At 47.7% G+C, this 17,972-nt stretch overlaps 1 protein-coding gene across 1 annotated transcript in view; it reads right to left on the reverse strand.

The window, feature by feature from the left end:
• Window positions 1–17,972, reverse strand: part of itga9 (integrin, alpha 9) — a 632,947-nt gene that overhangs the window by 593,887 nt on the left and 21,088 nt on the right. The window contains exon 3 of the mRNA XM_038809824.1: window positions 16,390–16,496. Within this exon, the coding sequence (XP_038665752.1) occupies window positions 16,390–16,496 (107 nt within the window). The remainder of the gene's footprint in view (window positions 1–16,389; window positions 16,497–17,972) is intronic.

The raw sequence follows: 17,972 nt of genomic DNA on the forward strand, positions 1-17,972 counted from the left end.
TTCCAAACGTGGGATAGGATATGAGTCCGTTCTTGTAACTGCATTAACCTTTCTATAGTCCACACACAACTGTTGGGTATCGTCTGGTTTAGATACCGTCACTATGGGTGAGCTCCATTGGCTGCAACCCACTTCAATTATGCCATTTTTAAGCCTACCCTCAATCTCTTTGTTAACCTGCGCCAAATTTAAAGAGTTAAGTCTATAAGGATGTTGTTTGATTGGAACAGCATTTCCCACATCTACATCATATATAGCCATTTTAGTACTTCCCAATTTATCTCCACAAATATGCCCATGTGATATCAATAACTCTTTCAGATCAGATCGTTTTTCCTCTGGAAGGAAACTCAACAATTTATCCCAATTATTAAGAACATCCTTGTTTTCTAATTTAATTTGAGGTATGTCAAATTCACAGTGATCTGGATTTGGTTCGTGACTTTGAGTTAGAATCATTAAAACCTCCTCCTTTTTCTCTCCTCCCCTTTCAAAGAACCTTTTAAGCATATTCACATGACACACTCAGTGAGTCTTCCTTCTATCTGGTGTTTTTAACCACATAATTCACCTCACTTAATTTCTTTTCAATCTGATAAGGTCCACAAAACCTAGCTTTTAAAGGCTTACCTACTACTGGTAAAAACACTAAAACTTTATCTCCACTGGCAAAACTACGAACTTTGGATTTCTTGTCCACTACCCTTTTCATCACATTTTGTGCAACATTTAAATGTTGTCTAGCCAATTCACCTGCTCTATTTAATCGTTCCCTAAAATTTGACACATAATCCAATAATGTAATGTCCGATTTCTCACTCTCCAATTTTTCCTTAATCAATTTAAGTATTCCTCTTACCCCATGACCAAAAATTAGTTCAAATGGACTAAATTTGGTTGACTCATTAGGTACATCCCTAATTGCAAACAATTATATTTTTGTGGGTAGTTCATATCTAGCAAAGAATTTAAATAACTCCTCCACAAGCTTTTTAGCTGTAATATTACATACTGGAATGGCCTCTGGAAACCTAGTCGACACATCCATTATAGTCTAAAGATATTGATTCCAACTTTTCGTTTTAGGAAGCGGTCCTACGCAATCAATTAAACCCTTGCAATTAAACCCTACACAATCAAACCCTTGTAAAAGGTTCCTCAGATGCTGGAATGGGTATTAAAGGTGCTGGTTTTATCACTGCTTGAGGTTTCTCTATCATTTGACATATGTGTGACATGATTGACAGAATTTAACTACATCTTTATGTAGTCCAGGCCAAAAAAATGTTTCTGGATTTTAGCTTGAGTTTTCCTTATTCCCAAATGACCTCCTACTGGTACCTCATGTGCAACTCGCAACACCTCCTTTCTATACACTACCGGCAATACTACTTGATGAACTTCTGCCCACTTTTAATCCGTATGCATGTAAAATATGTAAAAGTCTCCATTTTCTCATCGAGACATCATTTTTACGGTAATAACACTCTGGTATACACTCAGATTCCTCTTCCGTGTATGCTTTCTGATATATTTGTTTTATTTCTATATCTATTTGTTGTAACCCCGCCAATTTTCCTGAACTAAAAATATCCGCCTCATCCTCCACCTGTTCTTGTTCTTTTTCAACCATCTGATCAAAAATAGTTTCTGACGACTTCTGGTTGCGGTGATGCGGAGCTACGCCGCACGTTCGGTGGCTCACACTTTTTTCTGTCTTTTGGGCTCTTTCCAGGGCCCGTAGCGGTGCTGGCTGGACTTTTCCCAGTGGGGGAACACATCTGCTGCATTTATCTGCCGGTGGATGAACTGGACCAGGAGCGGGGCGGTCACAAAATCGGTTTTGGAGCAAAAGAAGGTGCGAGGCAGGAAGAACAAGATGGCGGCGGGCGGGGAACCGGCAGCAATGGGCGCAGGAGCAGCAGGAGCTGCTTCAGCGCTGCTTCAGAGAGCGCTCCACAAAAAATGGCAAGCGAGGATGGAGGGAATGGAGAACCCCTCGCGGCGGAAGAACTTGCGGATTCTGGGCCTCCCGGAGGGGCTGGAGGGATCGGACCTGGGGGCCTATGTGGCCTTGATGCTGAAAAAGGAGGAGGAACAGCAGGTGGGAGAACGCAGAGATCTGGATTTATCAGGACTGGAGCGCGGAGGTGGCAAAGAGAAGGGCTGGTTTTAACCGGTCGAAGGCAGTGCTGCACAAGAAAGGGGTGAACTTCGGCCTGCTACAGCCGGCACGCCTCTGGGTCACTTATAAAGACCGCCAGCTCTATTTTGACTCCCCGGAAGATGCCTGGGCCTTCGTCCAGGCAGAGGAGCTGGACTCGAACTGAGGGCTGAGGGGGGGTTGGGGACTGATGTATATTGTACGGAGGCTCTGTTCTCCCTGGTACTTCTTTGTTGGTCCTTTTTTATTTTTTTCTCTTTTGGGGGCTTTTCAACTATTTATTTTGGTGCCTTTTTCACTGGTGGAGGGTTGGGGAGCTGTATTGCAGGCCCGTTGGATCACGCGCCCTTTTCTTTCCCGCGTTATAGGTCAGGGGGCGGGGTCTCAGATGGAAGCGCGGGCTTTTTTCCCGCGCTGGAGGCGGAGAGGGAGGGCCTGCACCAGGCGGGGGGGAGTGGCGGTTGTGTCACACCGGGGGGGGGGGGGGGGGTCGTTGGGTTAGCGGGAGCAGCCGGGGTCAGCAGGAGTCGGCTGACTTACGGAAGTACGACGAGAGGGGCAACGCAGCTAGGGGGGATCCTAGCTGGGGGCGGGGGGGGGGGGAGGTGGGTGTTGGGGGGGGGCTTGGGGGGGTACCGGGTTGCTGCTGGAAGGGCCGAAGGGGGACAGATGGTGATGGGGGGGTCGGATTAGGGATCTGCCACCGTGGGTAACGGGCCGTGGGGGTACTGCGGGCTCGTGGTGGGCCGAGGGAGAGTTATGGCTGACCGGTGGAGAGGGAGGGGGAATATCCCCCCGATTCAGCTGGTCACATGGAATGTAAGGGGGCTGAATGGGCCAGTCAAGCGGGCCCGGGTGGTTGCAAATTTGAAGGGGCTGGGGGCGAACGTGGCTATGCTCCAGGAAACGCACCTTAGGGTGGCGGATCAGGTTAGGCTGAGAAGAGGGTGGGTTGGACAAGTGTTCTATTCGGGGTTAGATGCGAGGAACCGGGGGGTGGCGATTTTGGTGGACAAAGAGTTTGTCGTTTGTGGTGTCGAGTGTGGTCGCGGATAGATGTGGCAGATATGTGATGGTGAGCGGTAGGCTCCAAGGGGAGCGGGTGGTGCTGGTCAATGTGTACGCCCCAAATTGGGATGATGCAGGCTTCATGTGGCGCATGCTGAGCCGGATTCCAGACCTTGAGATGGGGAGCTTGATATTGGGAGGAGATTTTAATACAGTGCTGGATCCAGCCCTAGATCGTTCGAAGTCCAGGACCGGTAAGAGGCTGGCGGCGGCCACAGTGCTGAGGGGGTTTATGAACCAGATGGGAGGGGTGGACCCTTGGAGGTTTATGAGGCCGGGAGGTAGGGAATTCTCGTTTCTCTCCCACGTCCATAAGGCTTACTCCCAGATCGACTTTTTTGTCTTCAGCAGGGCGCTGATTCCGAGGGTGGAAGGGACGGAGTATTCGGCGATAGCCATATCAGACCACGCTCCGCATTGGGTGGACCTGGAGCTGGGGAAGGGGAAGGATCACCCGCTGTGGAGGTTAGAGGTGGGGCTGCTGTCGGATGAGGAGGTATGTGGGTGGGTCCGTAGGTGTATAGAGGGGTATTTGGAAGCTAATGACAATGGGGAGGTGCAGGTGGGGATGGTCTGGGAGCCGTTGAAGGCGGTGGTTAGAGGGGAGCTGATTTCTATTAGGGCACACAGGGAGAGGGGCGAGAAAAGGGAGAGGGAGAGGTTGGTGGAAGAAATGGTAAGTGTGGACAGGAGGTACGCGGAGGTCCCGGAAGAAGGGCTTTTGAGGAAGCGTCGTAGACTCCAAGCAGAGTTTGACATATTGACCACCCGGAAAGCGGAGGCGCAGTGGAGGAGGGCGCAGGGGGCGGTATATGAGTACGGGGAGAAGGCAAGTCGGATGCTGGCCCACCAGCTCCGGAAGCGGGAGGCGGCGAGGGAGATAGGGGGAGTTAGAGATGTAGGAGGGAGTCTGGTGCGGAGTGCAAGGGGCATTAACGGAGTGTTCAGGACCTTTTATGAGGAACTGTACCGGTCAGTGCTCCCTGGGGAGGAGGGTGGGATGGACCACTTTTTGGACAAGATGGAGTTCCCGAGAGTGGGGGAGGAGCGGGCGGAGGGTCTGGGGGCCCCATTCGAGTTTCATAGATAGAATTTACAGTGCAGAAGGAGGCCATTCGGCCCATCGAGTCTGAACCAGCTCTTGGAAAGAGCACCCTATCCAAGGTCAACACCTCCACCCTATCCCAGTAACCCCACCCAACACTAAGGGCAATTTTGGACACTAAGGGGAATTTATCATGGCCAATCCACCTAACTTGCACATCTTTGGACTGTGGGAGGAAACCGGAGCACCTGGAGGAAACCCACGCACTCACGGGGAGGATGTGCAAACTCCGCACAGACAGTGACCCAAGCTGGAATCGAACCTGGGACCCTGGAGCTGTGAAGCAATTGTGCTATCCACAATGCTATCATGCTGCCCTTGGAGTCCCAATATCTGAAGTTGGAGTTGGAGGAGCTGATCAAGGCGATGGGGAGTATGCAGTCAGGGAAGGCACCGGGGCCTGACGGGTTCCCGGTGGAATTTTACAAGAGGTTTTCAGACCTGTTGGGCCCGCTGTTAGTGCGGACCCTGAATGAGACAAGGGAAGGGGGGCCTTGCCCCCGACAATGTCCAGAGCATTAATTTCTTTGATCTTGAAGCGGGATAAGGACCCCCTCCAGTGTGGATCTTACAGGCCGCTCTCGCTCCTCGATGAGGACGTGAAGCTGCTGGCCAAGATACTGGCCAGGAGGGTGGAGGATGTGGTGCCGCAGGCCATTCACGAGGACCAAACGGGTTTTGTGAAGGGGAGACAGCTGAATGTCAACGTGCGGCGGCTTCTTAACGTCATAATGATGTCGGCGGTGGACGGGGAGGCGGATATCGTGGCATCGATGGATGCGGAGAAAGCTTTTGACAGGGTGGAGTGGAGCTACCTGTGGGAGGTGTTGAGGAGATTTGGGTTTGCTGAGGGATTCATTAGGTGGGTGAGGCTGTTGTATAGTGCTCCGGTGGCGAGCGTGGTGACGAATGGTAGGAGGTTGGAGGACTTTCGGTTGTCCCGGGGGACGAGGCAGGGGTGCCCCTTGTCTCCCCTGCTCTTCGCGTTGGCGACCGAACCCCTTGGCATGGCACTGAGGGAATCGAGGAACTGGAGGGGGGGGGGGGAGGGGGGGGGTGGGGGGAGGCGCATTGGCTGTTGCTGTACGCGGACGGTTTACTGCTGTACATTGCGGATCCGGCGGGGGGGGATGCCAGAGGTGATGAGAATCCTGGGGGAGTTCGGAGACTTCTCTGGCTATAAGCTCAATGTGGGGAAGAGTGAGCTGTTTGTGTTGCATATAGGGGACCAGGAGCAAGAGATAGGGGAGCTCCCGCTGAAAAGGGCAGAGAGGAGCTTCAGATACCTGAGGGTCCAGATAGCCAGGAGCTGGTGGAGCAGATGGAGGAGGAGTTTAGGAGGTGGGATGTGTTGCCACTCTCCCTAGCGAGCAGGGTCCAGTCGGTTAAGATGACGGTGCTCCCGAGGTTTTTGTTTCTCTTCCAGTGTTTACCCATTATGATTCCGAAGGCATTCTTTAGGAGGGTAAACAGGAGTATTACGGGGTTTGTGTGGGCGCAGAAGACCCCGAGGGTGAGGAGGGTATTCTTGGAGTGAGGCAGGGAGGTGGGTGGATTGGCGCTGCCCAGCCTGTGTGGGTATTACTGGGCTGCGAACGTGGCAATGATTCATAGGTGGGTGATGGAGGGGGAGGGAGCTGCATGGAAGAGGATGGAGGTGGCGCCATGTGTGGGCACGAGTTTAGAGGGGCTGGTGACGGCCCCGTTGCCACTCCGCCCGGCAATGTACTCTTCGAGTCCGGTAGTGGTGGCTACCCTCAAAATCTGGGGGCAGTGAAGGAGGCATAGGGGGGATGTGAAGGCCTTGGTTTGGTCCCCGATACGGGGGAACCACCGGTTTGTACCAGGGAGGATAGATGGAGGGTTTTTGAGTTGGCATAGGGCAGGCATCAGGCGGATGGGGGACCTCTTCCTAGACGGGAAGTTTGCGACCTTAGAGGAGTTGGAGGGGAAGTGGGATCTACCCCCAGGGAATACCTTTAGGTACATGCAGATTAGGGCGTTTGTTTGGCGGCAGGTAGCGGAGTTTCGGCTATTGCCGCCATGGGGGGTTCAGGACAGGGTGCTCTCGGGGATGTGGGTCGGCGAGGGTAGGATCTCTGCAATTTATCAGGTGATGCAGGAGGAGGCCTCGGTGGAGGAGCTGAAAGCGAAGTGAGAGGAGGAGTTGGGGGAGGAGATTGACGAGGGGACGTGGGCGGACGCCCTGGGGAGAGTGGATTCCTCCTCTTCTTGCGCACGGCTAAATCCAGCTAAAGGTGCTACATAGGGCACATATGACTGGGACCAGGCTGAGCCGGTTCTTTGGGGTGAGGACAGGTGTGGCAGGTGTTTGGGGAGCCCCAGCAAATCATACCCACATGTTCTGGGCGTGTCCGGCGTTGGAGGGTTTCTGGAAGGGGGTGGCGGGGACCTTGTCCAGGGTGGTTGGCTCCAGGGTGGAACCGGGCTGTTTTTGGGGCAACATCGGAGCCGGTTGTGCAGGAGGCCAGAGAGGCTGTAATATTGTGTACTGGAATGGCCTCTGAAAACCTAGCAGACACATCCATTAGTCAAAATATATTGATTCCCACTTTTCATTTTAGGAAGTGTTCCTACGCAATCATTTAAGACCCTTGTAAAAGGTTCCTCAAATGCTGGAATGGGTATTAAGGGCGCTGGTTTTATCCCACTTTAACAAATCCCACTGTCTTATCCTGTTTTACCACATCAGCCTTCCCAGTGCTTTTCTTCAACCACCAACACTGTGACTTTACATGGCCTAGTTTATTACACTGAAAACATTTGAAACTTTTCATTTCTTTTCCACCCTCCTGGATTTCTTTTTAAATCTGAGGTACACTCTCCTTATTATCTCCCATCAGATCACCTTTACCTTTTCTACGTGAGTATTTCTCATGTCCCTGTTTCTATCCCTCACCGGCTGAAACTGATGTCGAAACCAAGCTTTGATTTATGAACTAATTCATAATCATCTGCCATTTCTGCTGCTAATCTCACAGTTTTAACCCTCTGCTCTTCCACATGAGTTCTCACTACATCAGGAATTTAATTTTTAAACTCCTCCAAAAGTATAATTTCTCTGAGAGCTTCATACGTTTGGTCTATTTTCAAAGCCCTTATCCTCCTATAAAAACTACTCTGTTTGATCCTTTCAAACTCCATGTATGTTTGACCAAATTCTTTCCTTAAATTTCTAAACCTTTGTCTGTGGGCTTCAGGCACTAGTTCAAATGCACCTAAGGTGGATTTTTTCACCTCGTCACACGTCCCAGATACCTCCTCTGGTAGTGATGCAAACACTTCACTAGCCCTACCTACCAGCTTTGTTTGAATCAATAATACGCACATGTCATGTGGCCATTTCATTTGTTTAGCTACTTTCTCAAGCGAATTGAAAAAGGCTTCTACCTCCTTCTCATCAAACCTTGGCAATGCTTGGACATATTTAAATAGATCCCCACTAAGCCTTTCGACTATAACACTCTTTCTCACTACCCTCATCACTATCAATCAACTGTACGCTTCCCTTTACGTCTGCCAATTTTAACTGACTGCCATGTTTCATGGCCATTTTCTGAAGTTCAAACTCTCTCTCTTTATCTTTTTCCCTGATGTGTATCTCCCTTTCTCTTTCTTTTTGTTCTGCTAGGGCTATTCTTTCTGTTTTCCTTTCTTCTCTCAGTTTCCTCTCTCTCTCTTTCTCTTTCTTTTTCCTCTCTCTCTCTTTTGTATTCAAGCTGCTTTAATTCTTTCTCATGTCCCATTTGTTTAATTTGTAACTGCATTTTTGCCATTTCCAATGAGTCAAACTGTATCTCATGCAACGTTAAATGCTTAGCCACCGCCATAATTACCTCATCTTTTCGCATTTTGTCAGATAATGTTAACTGCAACATTTCTGCCATATCTAACAGTCTGCTTTTAGTCTCTGTCCATAAGGTACTGCGTGTGACCTTCTCCGCCCCCAAAACATCTGAGCCTCTGAAAGAGCCATTGTCCACAACACACTCCCTACTTAAACTAAAATACCACACCTGAAAAGCACCCACAATATGCTCACCCCTCACTGTCTTTAAGTTCACAAAGCCAATCCAATAGATTTACTTTTATCCCGGACGAGCCCCCAATTTGTTATGGGCCAGAGTTTAGAGAACCCCTAAGTGTATCATGGAGTTCACCTGGCCCACAACTTTTGCTAGATTGTGGTATGGGGAACACACTGCCCACTCTCCAGGTGTGGTACAGCAGAAATGGAAAAGTATGTTTTAAAGAAAAACAATGATTATTCTATGAACTTTACCTTTTTAAAACATACAGTGAACATCTAAGAAACCATTAATTCAAATACAACCCCCAAAGTAATCCTTTAAGCTTTCCTTTTATCATCCATAAGACTTAAAATACCTTTTACCAGAAGCACATCAGGTTAAAGTCATTACTGTTATTAGTTTTACATCACCGGGATCGATTTACAGCCTTTAGATTACAGAGAGAGACTCTGATGCACATTATGGCTGTGACTGCAGCTATCCAGCTCCAACACTGAAAATGAAACTAAAACACACCCTGCAGCAAACAGCCTAAAACGACAGTAAAAAAGCTGACAGACAGCCCAGCTCCACCCACTCTCTGACATCACTGATAAACACCCATTTCTTAAAGGTACATTTCTTAAACACCCATTTCTTAAAGGTACTCTCACATGACAGTAGGGAGATTCAAAGATCACCAACATATCATTTATACATCTGAAATATGAATGGACGAGAGTGAATTTGATCAAAACACATTTCTCATCTATTTGGGCCTACATAGTATCATTATAACTGAACTCAGCTCCATAAGTTGCCCAGTCTAGCAAAATATATCCTGGAAATGTAAAGTACAGAATCTCAAAAATTTGAACAGGTTAAGCAAGCTGTATCCTGCTACTATGCAGCGATAATGGTATTTTCCACTAAAAGACTATTGCTGTCAGCCCAAAGCGATATTCTGCCTCTATTGGGTACGGTCATCAATGAATTTCAGTGCCAGAATGATGCCAGATATGTAAGATGTATATCCCAACAATTGGCTAATCAAATCAAACAACATGTTCCTCCAGCTTGCTCTTGGTAAGCAGAGAACAGACAGTGCTTGCAAAATCCAAAAACAAAACATTGAATGTTAGATGTAACTCCATGATTGGGTAACACTTACTGAAAAAGCCTGAGTGCACTAATAGCAACCCCTTCAGTTTAAGATAACCCATCAAAATAAACATGGCACATTCATGCTTGCTCGAAGCAAAATACATTCAAATGCAGCTACCCATTGTCCTGATGAGTGTAAGATAAAAAGCTTCCGCATCATGTCTCTCTTTTCAGAAACGTTCAATTTCTGTACCACCAAATGACTGTACGAATAAATATATTAGCTTATGCTCTGACCCATAAGTGATCTGAGCTTCTGTGGTATCACACAAATCACTTCTGGATGAAATATAATCCCTGACAAATATGCTGTGTTTTTGTGAGGGATATGCAGCGTTAAAGCAATCAAACCTCTTTTCACGCAAATACATTTCCACCTGTTCGCAGTCTGGCAAGCCACTGAGCTACTGCAAAAGATTTTGTCAACCCATAGCTGATAGCCCAGCCTATTTGCAAACACTCTGTACAAATGTTATTTCTGCACTAAATAGGGGCAGCACAGTGGCGCAGTGGGTTAGCCCTGCAGCCGAGGTCCCAGGTTCAATGGGTCACTGTCCGTGTGGAGTTTGCACATTCTCCCCGTGTTTACGTGGCTTTCGCCCCCACACCCAAAGATGTGCAGGCTATGTGGATTGGCCACACTAAATTGCCCTTTAATTGGAAAAAATGAATTGGGTACTCTAAAAAAAAATTTTAAATTGCTGCACTGAATTAATGGGTGGCCTTAGCAAAACAACACTGAACATGAAAGGATCAATTCACTGGCGTAAGCTGTGCACAAGAGACCCACTCCCAAAACCTGACTCCTGTCTTCAGATCCCCATGTGTCCACTTACAAGGCTGCACCTGGAAGGTCACTGAGAAACGTGAGCTTAATCTTTCCTCTTAGTTCCTTAGTTCACTGCCATTTCTTTTGAAGCGCAGGTATGAGTAGCCTTCACTGTAGATTACTGGGCTGTCATCAATCAAGAGCTACAATTTTACGGTAATAATTTAAATATACCATACAATGTATTTGGCAGGTAGCTCAGACATACAATACCTCCAGTCATCATTTTCTTTTGCTTGGGAACATCAGAATGGTAATTAGGGCCACATTTCTGACTGTGATATGTTATTTGTTGTTGGATTTCCATTCGTCTATCACACAACTATTTTAAGTTGCCATCAGTTCAGCTGAATTGTTCTCATACGTACTCAAGCCACTTAGTCATTTAATGAAAGTATATATTTTAGAGAATTTGGGTTGCCAACGTTAGATGTCATCACATGCCCTCTTCTCTCCAACCGACCTATCCTGTTGGACAGCCTTTCTACCCTCCTCTCATCTTCAGTATTTTTATAATGACTAAATAATGCAAAAAACAACTTGTACTCATGTTCCTTGGATTTTTCTCCTGGGCTTTTCACAGCAGTGGCCTGCAATTTAATCCTTAATTCCTGGAGTTGTTACTGCAATACTGCAAAGTAGACAACCCGGCTGACTCCTTCCACCACCCCGCCCCAACATCATTCGATTCATTAAAATATAAAGATGATTTATATATGGAATGCATAGGGTGGCACGGTGGCTCAGTGGTTAGCGCTGCTGCCTCACGGCCCTGAGGACCCGGGTTCAATCCCGGCCCCGGCTCACTGTCCATGTGGAGTTTACACATTCTCCCCATGTCTGCGTAGGTCTCACCCCCACATCACAAAGATGTGCAGGGTAGGTGGATTGGGCATGCTAAATTAATTGGAAAAAAATGAATTGGGCACTTTGAAAGTTAAAACAATTTTAAAAATAAATGGCATGCATTAGTATTTATATGGTAACAAATCTGGCAGCTCTGTCTCTTCCCCTTCTGACAGAATTTTAAAATGCTGGGCTATTTTGATTCAACACTTGCATGCAGCGTTGTTGGGTGAGTGACTTCTGGGTATAAGGCTCAGAGGGTTATCTAAAAAATCTGCACCTGCCTGGCCAGAAGCATATTTTCAGCACACATTTTTCCATAGCAGTTGCTCAGCTTCCACCTGTTTCCAGATCCAGTGAGTTAATTGGTCACACTACCATCCTCAAACTGACCAAAATGCAATGTGAAGAATTTAAGATGTGCCAGTGGGACACGAGCATTGTGCAGAATTCAACAAATAGCATATTGTACAGGTCTCGAGGTAGAAGGGACCAAGATAAAGTTGGCGATAGAGAACTTTGGAAACTTGTGTTGTAGTGTTGAGTACATGCAACTGCTTAAGGGAACCACAGTGGATACATAGGGAAGGAAGGAGCCCAAGTCATTTTTAACATTGAAGACACCATTCCCGCGTGGCATACTGATGCTTTGTGGTGCTGTAATACTCCTGGAAAACCAGAGAGGTATTTGCAGTGAAAATTCTGTGATTATCGAGTGGTCAAGGAAGGGATTCCTAACCATATGACAGCATTGTTACTGTCTCTTTAAACAGGATTAAAAGAAATACTTGTGTAAGAATCTGAGTTGAAAACAGTGGAGTTTATAGTAAATAAATGGAGACTAAATAAACACAAAGAATTTATACTAAACAGAGTTTGTATTAAACAAACACAGAGGCCTAATTTTAATGGAGGTGGGGATGCAGTGCATGCATACTCCAAAGCTGTCAATAAACCAGGTGATGTGGCAATCTCATTGATGTAAGTACTTTTGCTGACGCACTTCAACGGGAAGAAGATTGAGTTAAGTCTCAGGCAAGTGGTGCGGTGGGTTCTAGTTGTGATCAGAGGGAAAGAGGCCCAAGGCACCGGTCTAAGGCTCAGTGGAGAACTCCGGACCCACAAAGAAACCCAAATTTAAAATTAAAAACTACCATGCTCGGCTTCTTCTGACCAATGCTCTCCCTCTGGGCAGGGCTGGCCTGATAGGGAAGCTGTCTTAATTAGAATACTTAGAGACAGTCTGATCTGAACTGACCTGCGGGGAGCAGGGGGGGCGGGGGCTGAATGCCTGTTCCAAGGAACAGGTGAACCTCAGGATACAGCAGGGAGATAGCAAGATCACATGGGATAAGTGACAGACCTCGTTAAATGGACCACTTCCCTCATATCCCGCAGCCCCCACCCCAACTGCTTTCCGCCAAGTAGAAAAAGTTAAAATCAAGCCTGAGTGTTTGTCGGGAACAGATGAATACAGTTTATTTGAAAGAAACACACGGTGGGATTTTCCGCCCCTCCCGATTGTGGTGGCGGAGGTGGCCCGGCATTGGTCAGCAGCAAGGTCTTCCAGCCCCTCTGCCGTCAACAGGCCTTCCTCTTGTTCGCGCCCTCTGAGGCTCGCCGTCAGAGGGACGGAGAGATCCCGCTGGCAGGGAGTTATTGCTAACTAGCTGGTTTAAAAGCAGAATTATGTCTTTCCCACCCTCCAGTATTTATTTTGAATTCAAATATATTTTATTCCAAATACAATCAACAAATCACATAGTCATCCAAAAATACAACCAACCGGAACCAATGGTGGCATCTTTGGGGTATCGGAAATGTCGGAGCTGATGGAGCTGACTGGGGGAGGCGATGCCGTGGCCTTTACCTCTCTAATTGCCCGGCGAAGGATATTGCTGGATATCACCACCGGCGGGGGGCCAGCCTGGCTGGGAGACCTCGGCTGGAAACGGTTACGTTCGAGTTGAGGGGATCAGCGTAGGGCTTCGAGACATGGTGGCGGCTGTTCATGACAATGTTTGAGGAATTGTTTGTCGTGGGCGGAGGAAGAGGAGGGAAGGGGTGAAAAGGAGGGAAAACCTGTATAAACCGTGAACTGTGGGTGTGTTGAGAATATTATCGATTTGGGTTGTTTTATTTCCGTGTATGTTTGGAATAAATTACATTTTTAAAAAATAATAAAATAAGTAAACTCCAAGGTACATGGGTTCTGTCAGTGGGTATGCACAAGTTCCTTTTTTAATTCTTCCAATCTGAGTGGAATTCCCCCGCCTCCCAACCCTTTGGGCAGGACTCCGACCACCCCGCCGGGTCGAAGAATCGCCGGGGGTCGGCGTAAATCCCGCCACCACCCGTCGCCAAATTCTCTGGCCCCCCAAAAATCCCCTCAACATGAATCACGCTGCCCGCCTCGGAGAATGGCGAGAAACGGCGCAACGCAATGGGCCCCGGGGCCGCCCGTCCTGCCGGCGTAAATTAAGGTAGGTACTTACCGGTGTGACCCGGCTCCGTGGGCGGCCTACGGGGTCCTCGGGGAGGGGGTGGGATCTGGCCCCGGTGGGGGTTCCCCCACGGTGGCCTGGCCCGCGATCAGACCCTGTGCCGTGGGGAGCACTCTATTCCTCCACGTCGGCCGCTATAACAGTCCGCGATGGCCAATGCGGAGATGAACCCCCCCTGCGCATGCGCCGGGATGACGCCAGCACACGCTGGCGCTCCTGCGCATGTGTCAACTCGCGCCAGCCCCCTTCGGCGCCAGTTGGCATGGCGCCAAAGCCCTTCTGCGCCGGCCTGCGCAGCGCAAGCATTCCGGCACCGGCCTAGCCCCTGAAGTCTCAGGGTGGTTCTCAGTGGGTATGCACAAGTTCCTTTTTTAATTCATCCAATCTGAGGCGTAATTCATGAATCAGGAGTGTTTCACGCCACTCCATCGTGCCGTAGTTGCCCGCCCCGGCGGTTCGCAGAGAATCCCGCCCTGTGTCTCTCAATGGTAGGAGGTGGCATGCCATTTGCTGGCGGCGGGATTCTCTGCTTCCACCACTGTCAATGGGATTTCCCATTGAAGCCACCCCACGCCACCTTGAAACCCGCAGGCCGGGAGCGCTACCAGCGGGGCCAGAGAATTCCACCTCCAGCAAACGGCCAGAGAATTCCGGCTCTGATATCCCAGTCCTCATTTGAGAATGCCACTGGGGTTGAACCTGGTCACCGAATAATGCACAATGGGAAACATCTTCAAGGAAGTGTCAGATTGTTTGTGTCAATTGTTTACTGACACGTCAGATGCTGAAACCCATGATGTTGTAAAGGTGGAACTGAGAAATCATTTGCCTAAAACCGTTCATAGAAAATAAATTATGTTAACAACAGCTGCTATCACATCTGTTGATTTAGAATCTGCAAGTGATTTATACAAACATATAACAATCAATAATATATTCAAACATCTATATTCAAACCAAAATGGTTAGATGGGGTTATTGGGTTACGGGGATAGGGTGAAAGTGAGGGCTTAAGTGGGTCGGTGCAGACTCGATGGGCCGAATGGCCTCCTTCTGCACTGTATGTTCTATGTTCTATGAAATATTTCCTGACAACATCCCTGAATGACCTAACGCTAATTTTAAGGTTATGTTTCCTTGTCCTGGACTCCCCTGAAGCAATAGTTTATCTCTATCTTAACAACTCCTTCAAATCATCATTCAATTTTCTATACTCAAGGGAATAAAGCTTAGTTGGTGCAACATATCCTCATCATTTAACCCTTTTTGCCCAAGTATCACGCTGCTGAATCTGCACTGCACCCTCGGGTGTCCAGTATTGGGAACTAAAGTCACAGTGGGGACTGGCTGTTTTACATGGATTTCCTAAAACTTTTGGGCTTTTGCACTCTATGCCCATCGAAAGCTCATGTTTCAGTATGATACACACTACAACCATAACTTTATCAGTCAATTACACACAACCTGGTCATTCATATTATGAAACCAGCTCTGCTTCTTTGAATCTGATCCTATGCAATATCCAAGCAGTAGGATCCAAAAGGTTTAAATAACAATCCCACATACAAAGGAGAAAATCTTGAACAAATGGTGATATCCTGTTGCTGCATGACTCCTAGTTCCGCTTCCAAATTGCAAAATGTTCCAGTAAGTTAGCACCAAACTATTCACCTGCAATACTGCACACTTCATTGAAGCCTACTTGTGACAATAAGCGGTTATTATTATTCCTATTCACAAGTGCAGCATGCAGCATATAATTGGAGAGCAAAGTACATCAGCTGCTGAAATCTGAAATATAAATGGAAAATATTGGAAATACTTAACAGGCCAGGCAGTATCTGTGAAGAGGGAAACAGTGTCAACGCTTCAGGTCTATGATCTGCACTAGCCCTCAGGAAGGGTCACTGCCCTCCGTTTCTCTCTGCACAAATGTCACCAGATGTACTGAGTATTTCTATCACTTCCTGTTTTTATTGAAACATAAATAACCCCTTTTGTCAACCTTACACCAAGCAATCAGACTTCTTGTGAGCCTTTCAATCCCCTTCAGCAAGAAACCAGCAGCAGCTGCCTGAGATCTTGCATAGCACAACATCAAGTGTAAATCATAGAATCATCGAATATACAGTGCAGAAGGAGGCCATTCGGCCCATCGAGTCTGCACCAGCCCTTGGAAAGAGCACTCTACTTAAGCCCACACCTCCACACTATCCCCGTAACCCAGGAACCCTACCTAACCTTTTGGACACTAAGGGGCAATTTATCATGGCCAATCCACCTAACGTGCAGACCTTTGGACTGTGGCTGGCCTACCAGCCTTCAATCACCCTGCTACAGTTTGAAACTTTTCTAACTAAGTTTCCCCTACTTTTCGCCAGTCTACCAGGTCCACTTCTTCATTCAGAAGAGTAAGAATCATACCAGCTAGAACTTTTAGCACTGGCCTCTCGTGAATTGCTAGGAGATTCAGTTAACAGCTGGATAGGTCTTCAACATCTGATAACACCCTTTTCCTTACTGAAAGAGGCTATGGCCTCTGCTTAGCCACTCATCAATTCAAACAATCTCAACAGCTTGGAACACCGTTTTAAAGAGAGACCATAGTATATCAGACAGATGGAAACAGGGAGAGTATTTGAATTTGCCCAAATGCTAAGAAAAGTCATTATCCTTACCAGAACACTGCCGTTACCTCCGGCCTGTCGGGATAGGCTCACTCCCATCCACTCATTGTCCCTGTTCTCTTTGCAAGTTTTGCCACAAGTTTTTCCCCGTTGATCACCTGAGAATTTCAAGAGTAATTGTTACACTCCATGTTAATCCTAATGATGTCGAATTTCCGAAAATAAAAAGTTTTTGCAGAAAATAAACAACAGCAGACACACCAAAAAAGCCTTAAGCTCGAAATGGAGTATCCCATTTGTTCTGAGCAAATTAATTTGTTTGCCTTTATTCTTTGATGGGATTTGGGTGTCACTGGCACAAGGCCAGCATTTTTGCTGGTCTCTCTTGAACTCTCATGAGCTGCATGGCTTGCTCGGCCATTTCAGAGGGCGCGAAGAATCAACCGCATTATGGTGAATCTAGAATCACATGCAGGCCCGACCAGAAAGGATGGCAGATTTCTTCCCGATGTAAAAATTGGCAAGTCATACTGCAGCTGTACAGAACCTTAAGTTAGGCCACACTCGGAATTTAGTGTTCAATTCTGGTCGCCACACTACCAGCAAGATGTGGAGTTTTTGGAGAGGGTACAGAAGAGGGTACAGGATGTTGCCCTGGTATGGAGGGCATTAGCTATGAGAAGAGGTTGGATAAACTCGGTTTGTTTTCAACTGAAGGAAGGTATGCCAGAAGACAGCAACCTGAAACAAAGACTCTTATCCTTTTTACTTATATAATTATTTTTACACGCCTCTTTTACCCTCTGTGTTTGTTTGTCTGTCTTGTCTGTGTGTGTATTTGGCAGATAAGAGCAAAGACGATGCGTGTTTTTCTAAGAATTATTTGTTAATTTCAATTGTGTTGCAACTCCGAGTCAAGTGGGGCTGGAACTGACCGCATACTAGACCAGAGGTCTTAACACCCCGCGTTAGTCTTTCCATATATCGAAAATCCCTCATCCTCAGTGTCATTGTAGTAAATCTGCTCTGCATCTGCTCCAAAGCCTCGACACCTTTTCTGAAATGCAACGTCCAGAATTCATACATAGAATCTACAGAATCCCTATAGTGCAGAGGGAGGCCATTCAGCCCATCAGATCTGTACCAACCCTCCACCCCCACCCCGGCAAAGATCACCCTACACAGGCCCACTCCCCCACCCGTATCATGCAACCCCACCCAACCTGCACATAGAACATATAGAACATAGAACAGTACAGCACAGAACAGGCCCTTCGGCCCTCAATGTTGTGCCGAGCCATGATCACCCTACTCAAACCCACGTATCCACCCTATACCTGTAACCCAACAACCTCCCCCTTAACCTTACTTTTATTAGGACACTACGGGCAATTTAGCATGGCCAATCCACCTAACCCGCACATCTTTGGACTGTGGGAGGAAACCGGAGCACCCGGAGGAAACCCACGCACACAGGGGGAGGACGTGCAGACTCCACACAGACAGTGACCCAGCCGGGAATCGAACCTGGGACCTTTGGACTGTGGGCAGAAACCCACGCAGACACGGGGAGAACGTGCAAACTCCACATGGTCACCCAAGCTGGAGCCGAACCCGGGTTCCTGGCACCGTGA

The sequence above is a fragment of the Scyliorhinus canicula genome, chromosome 10 (assembly GCF_902713615.1).
Source record: "Scyliorhinus canicula chromosome 10, sScyCan1.1, whole genome shotgun sequence".
Classification (NCBI taxonomy): Eukaryota; Metazoa; Chordata; class Chondrichthyes; order Carcharhiniformes; family Scyliorhinidae; genus Scyliorhinus; species Scyliorhinus canicula.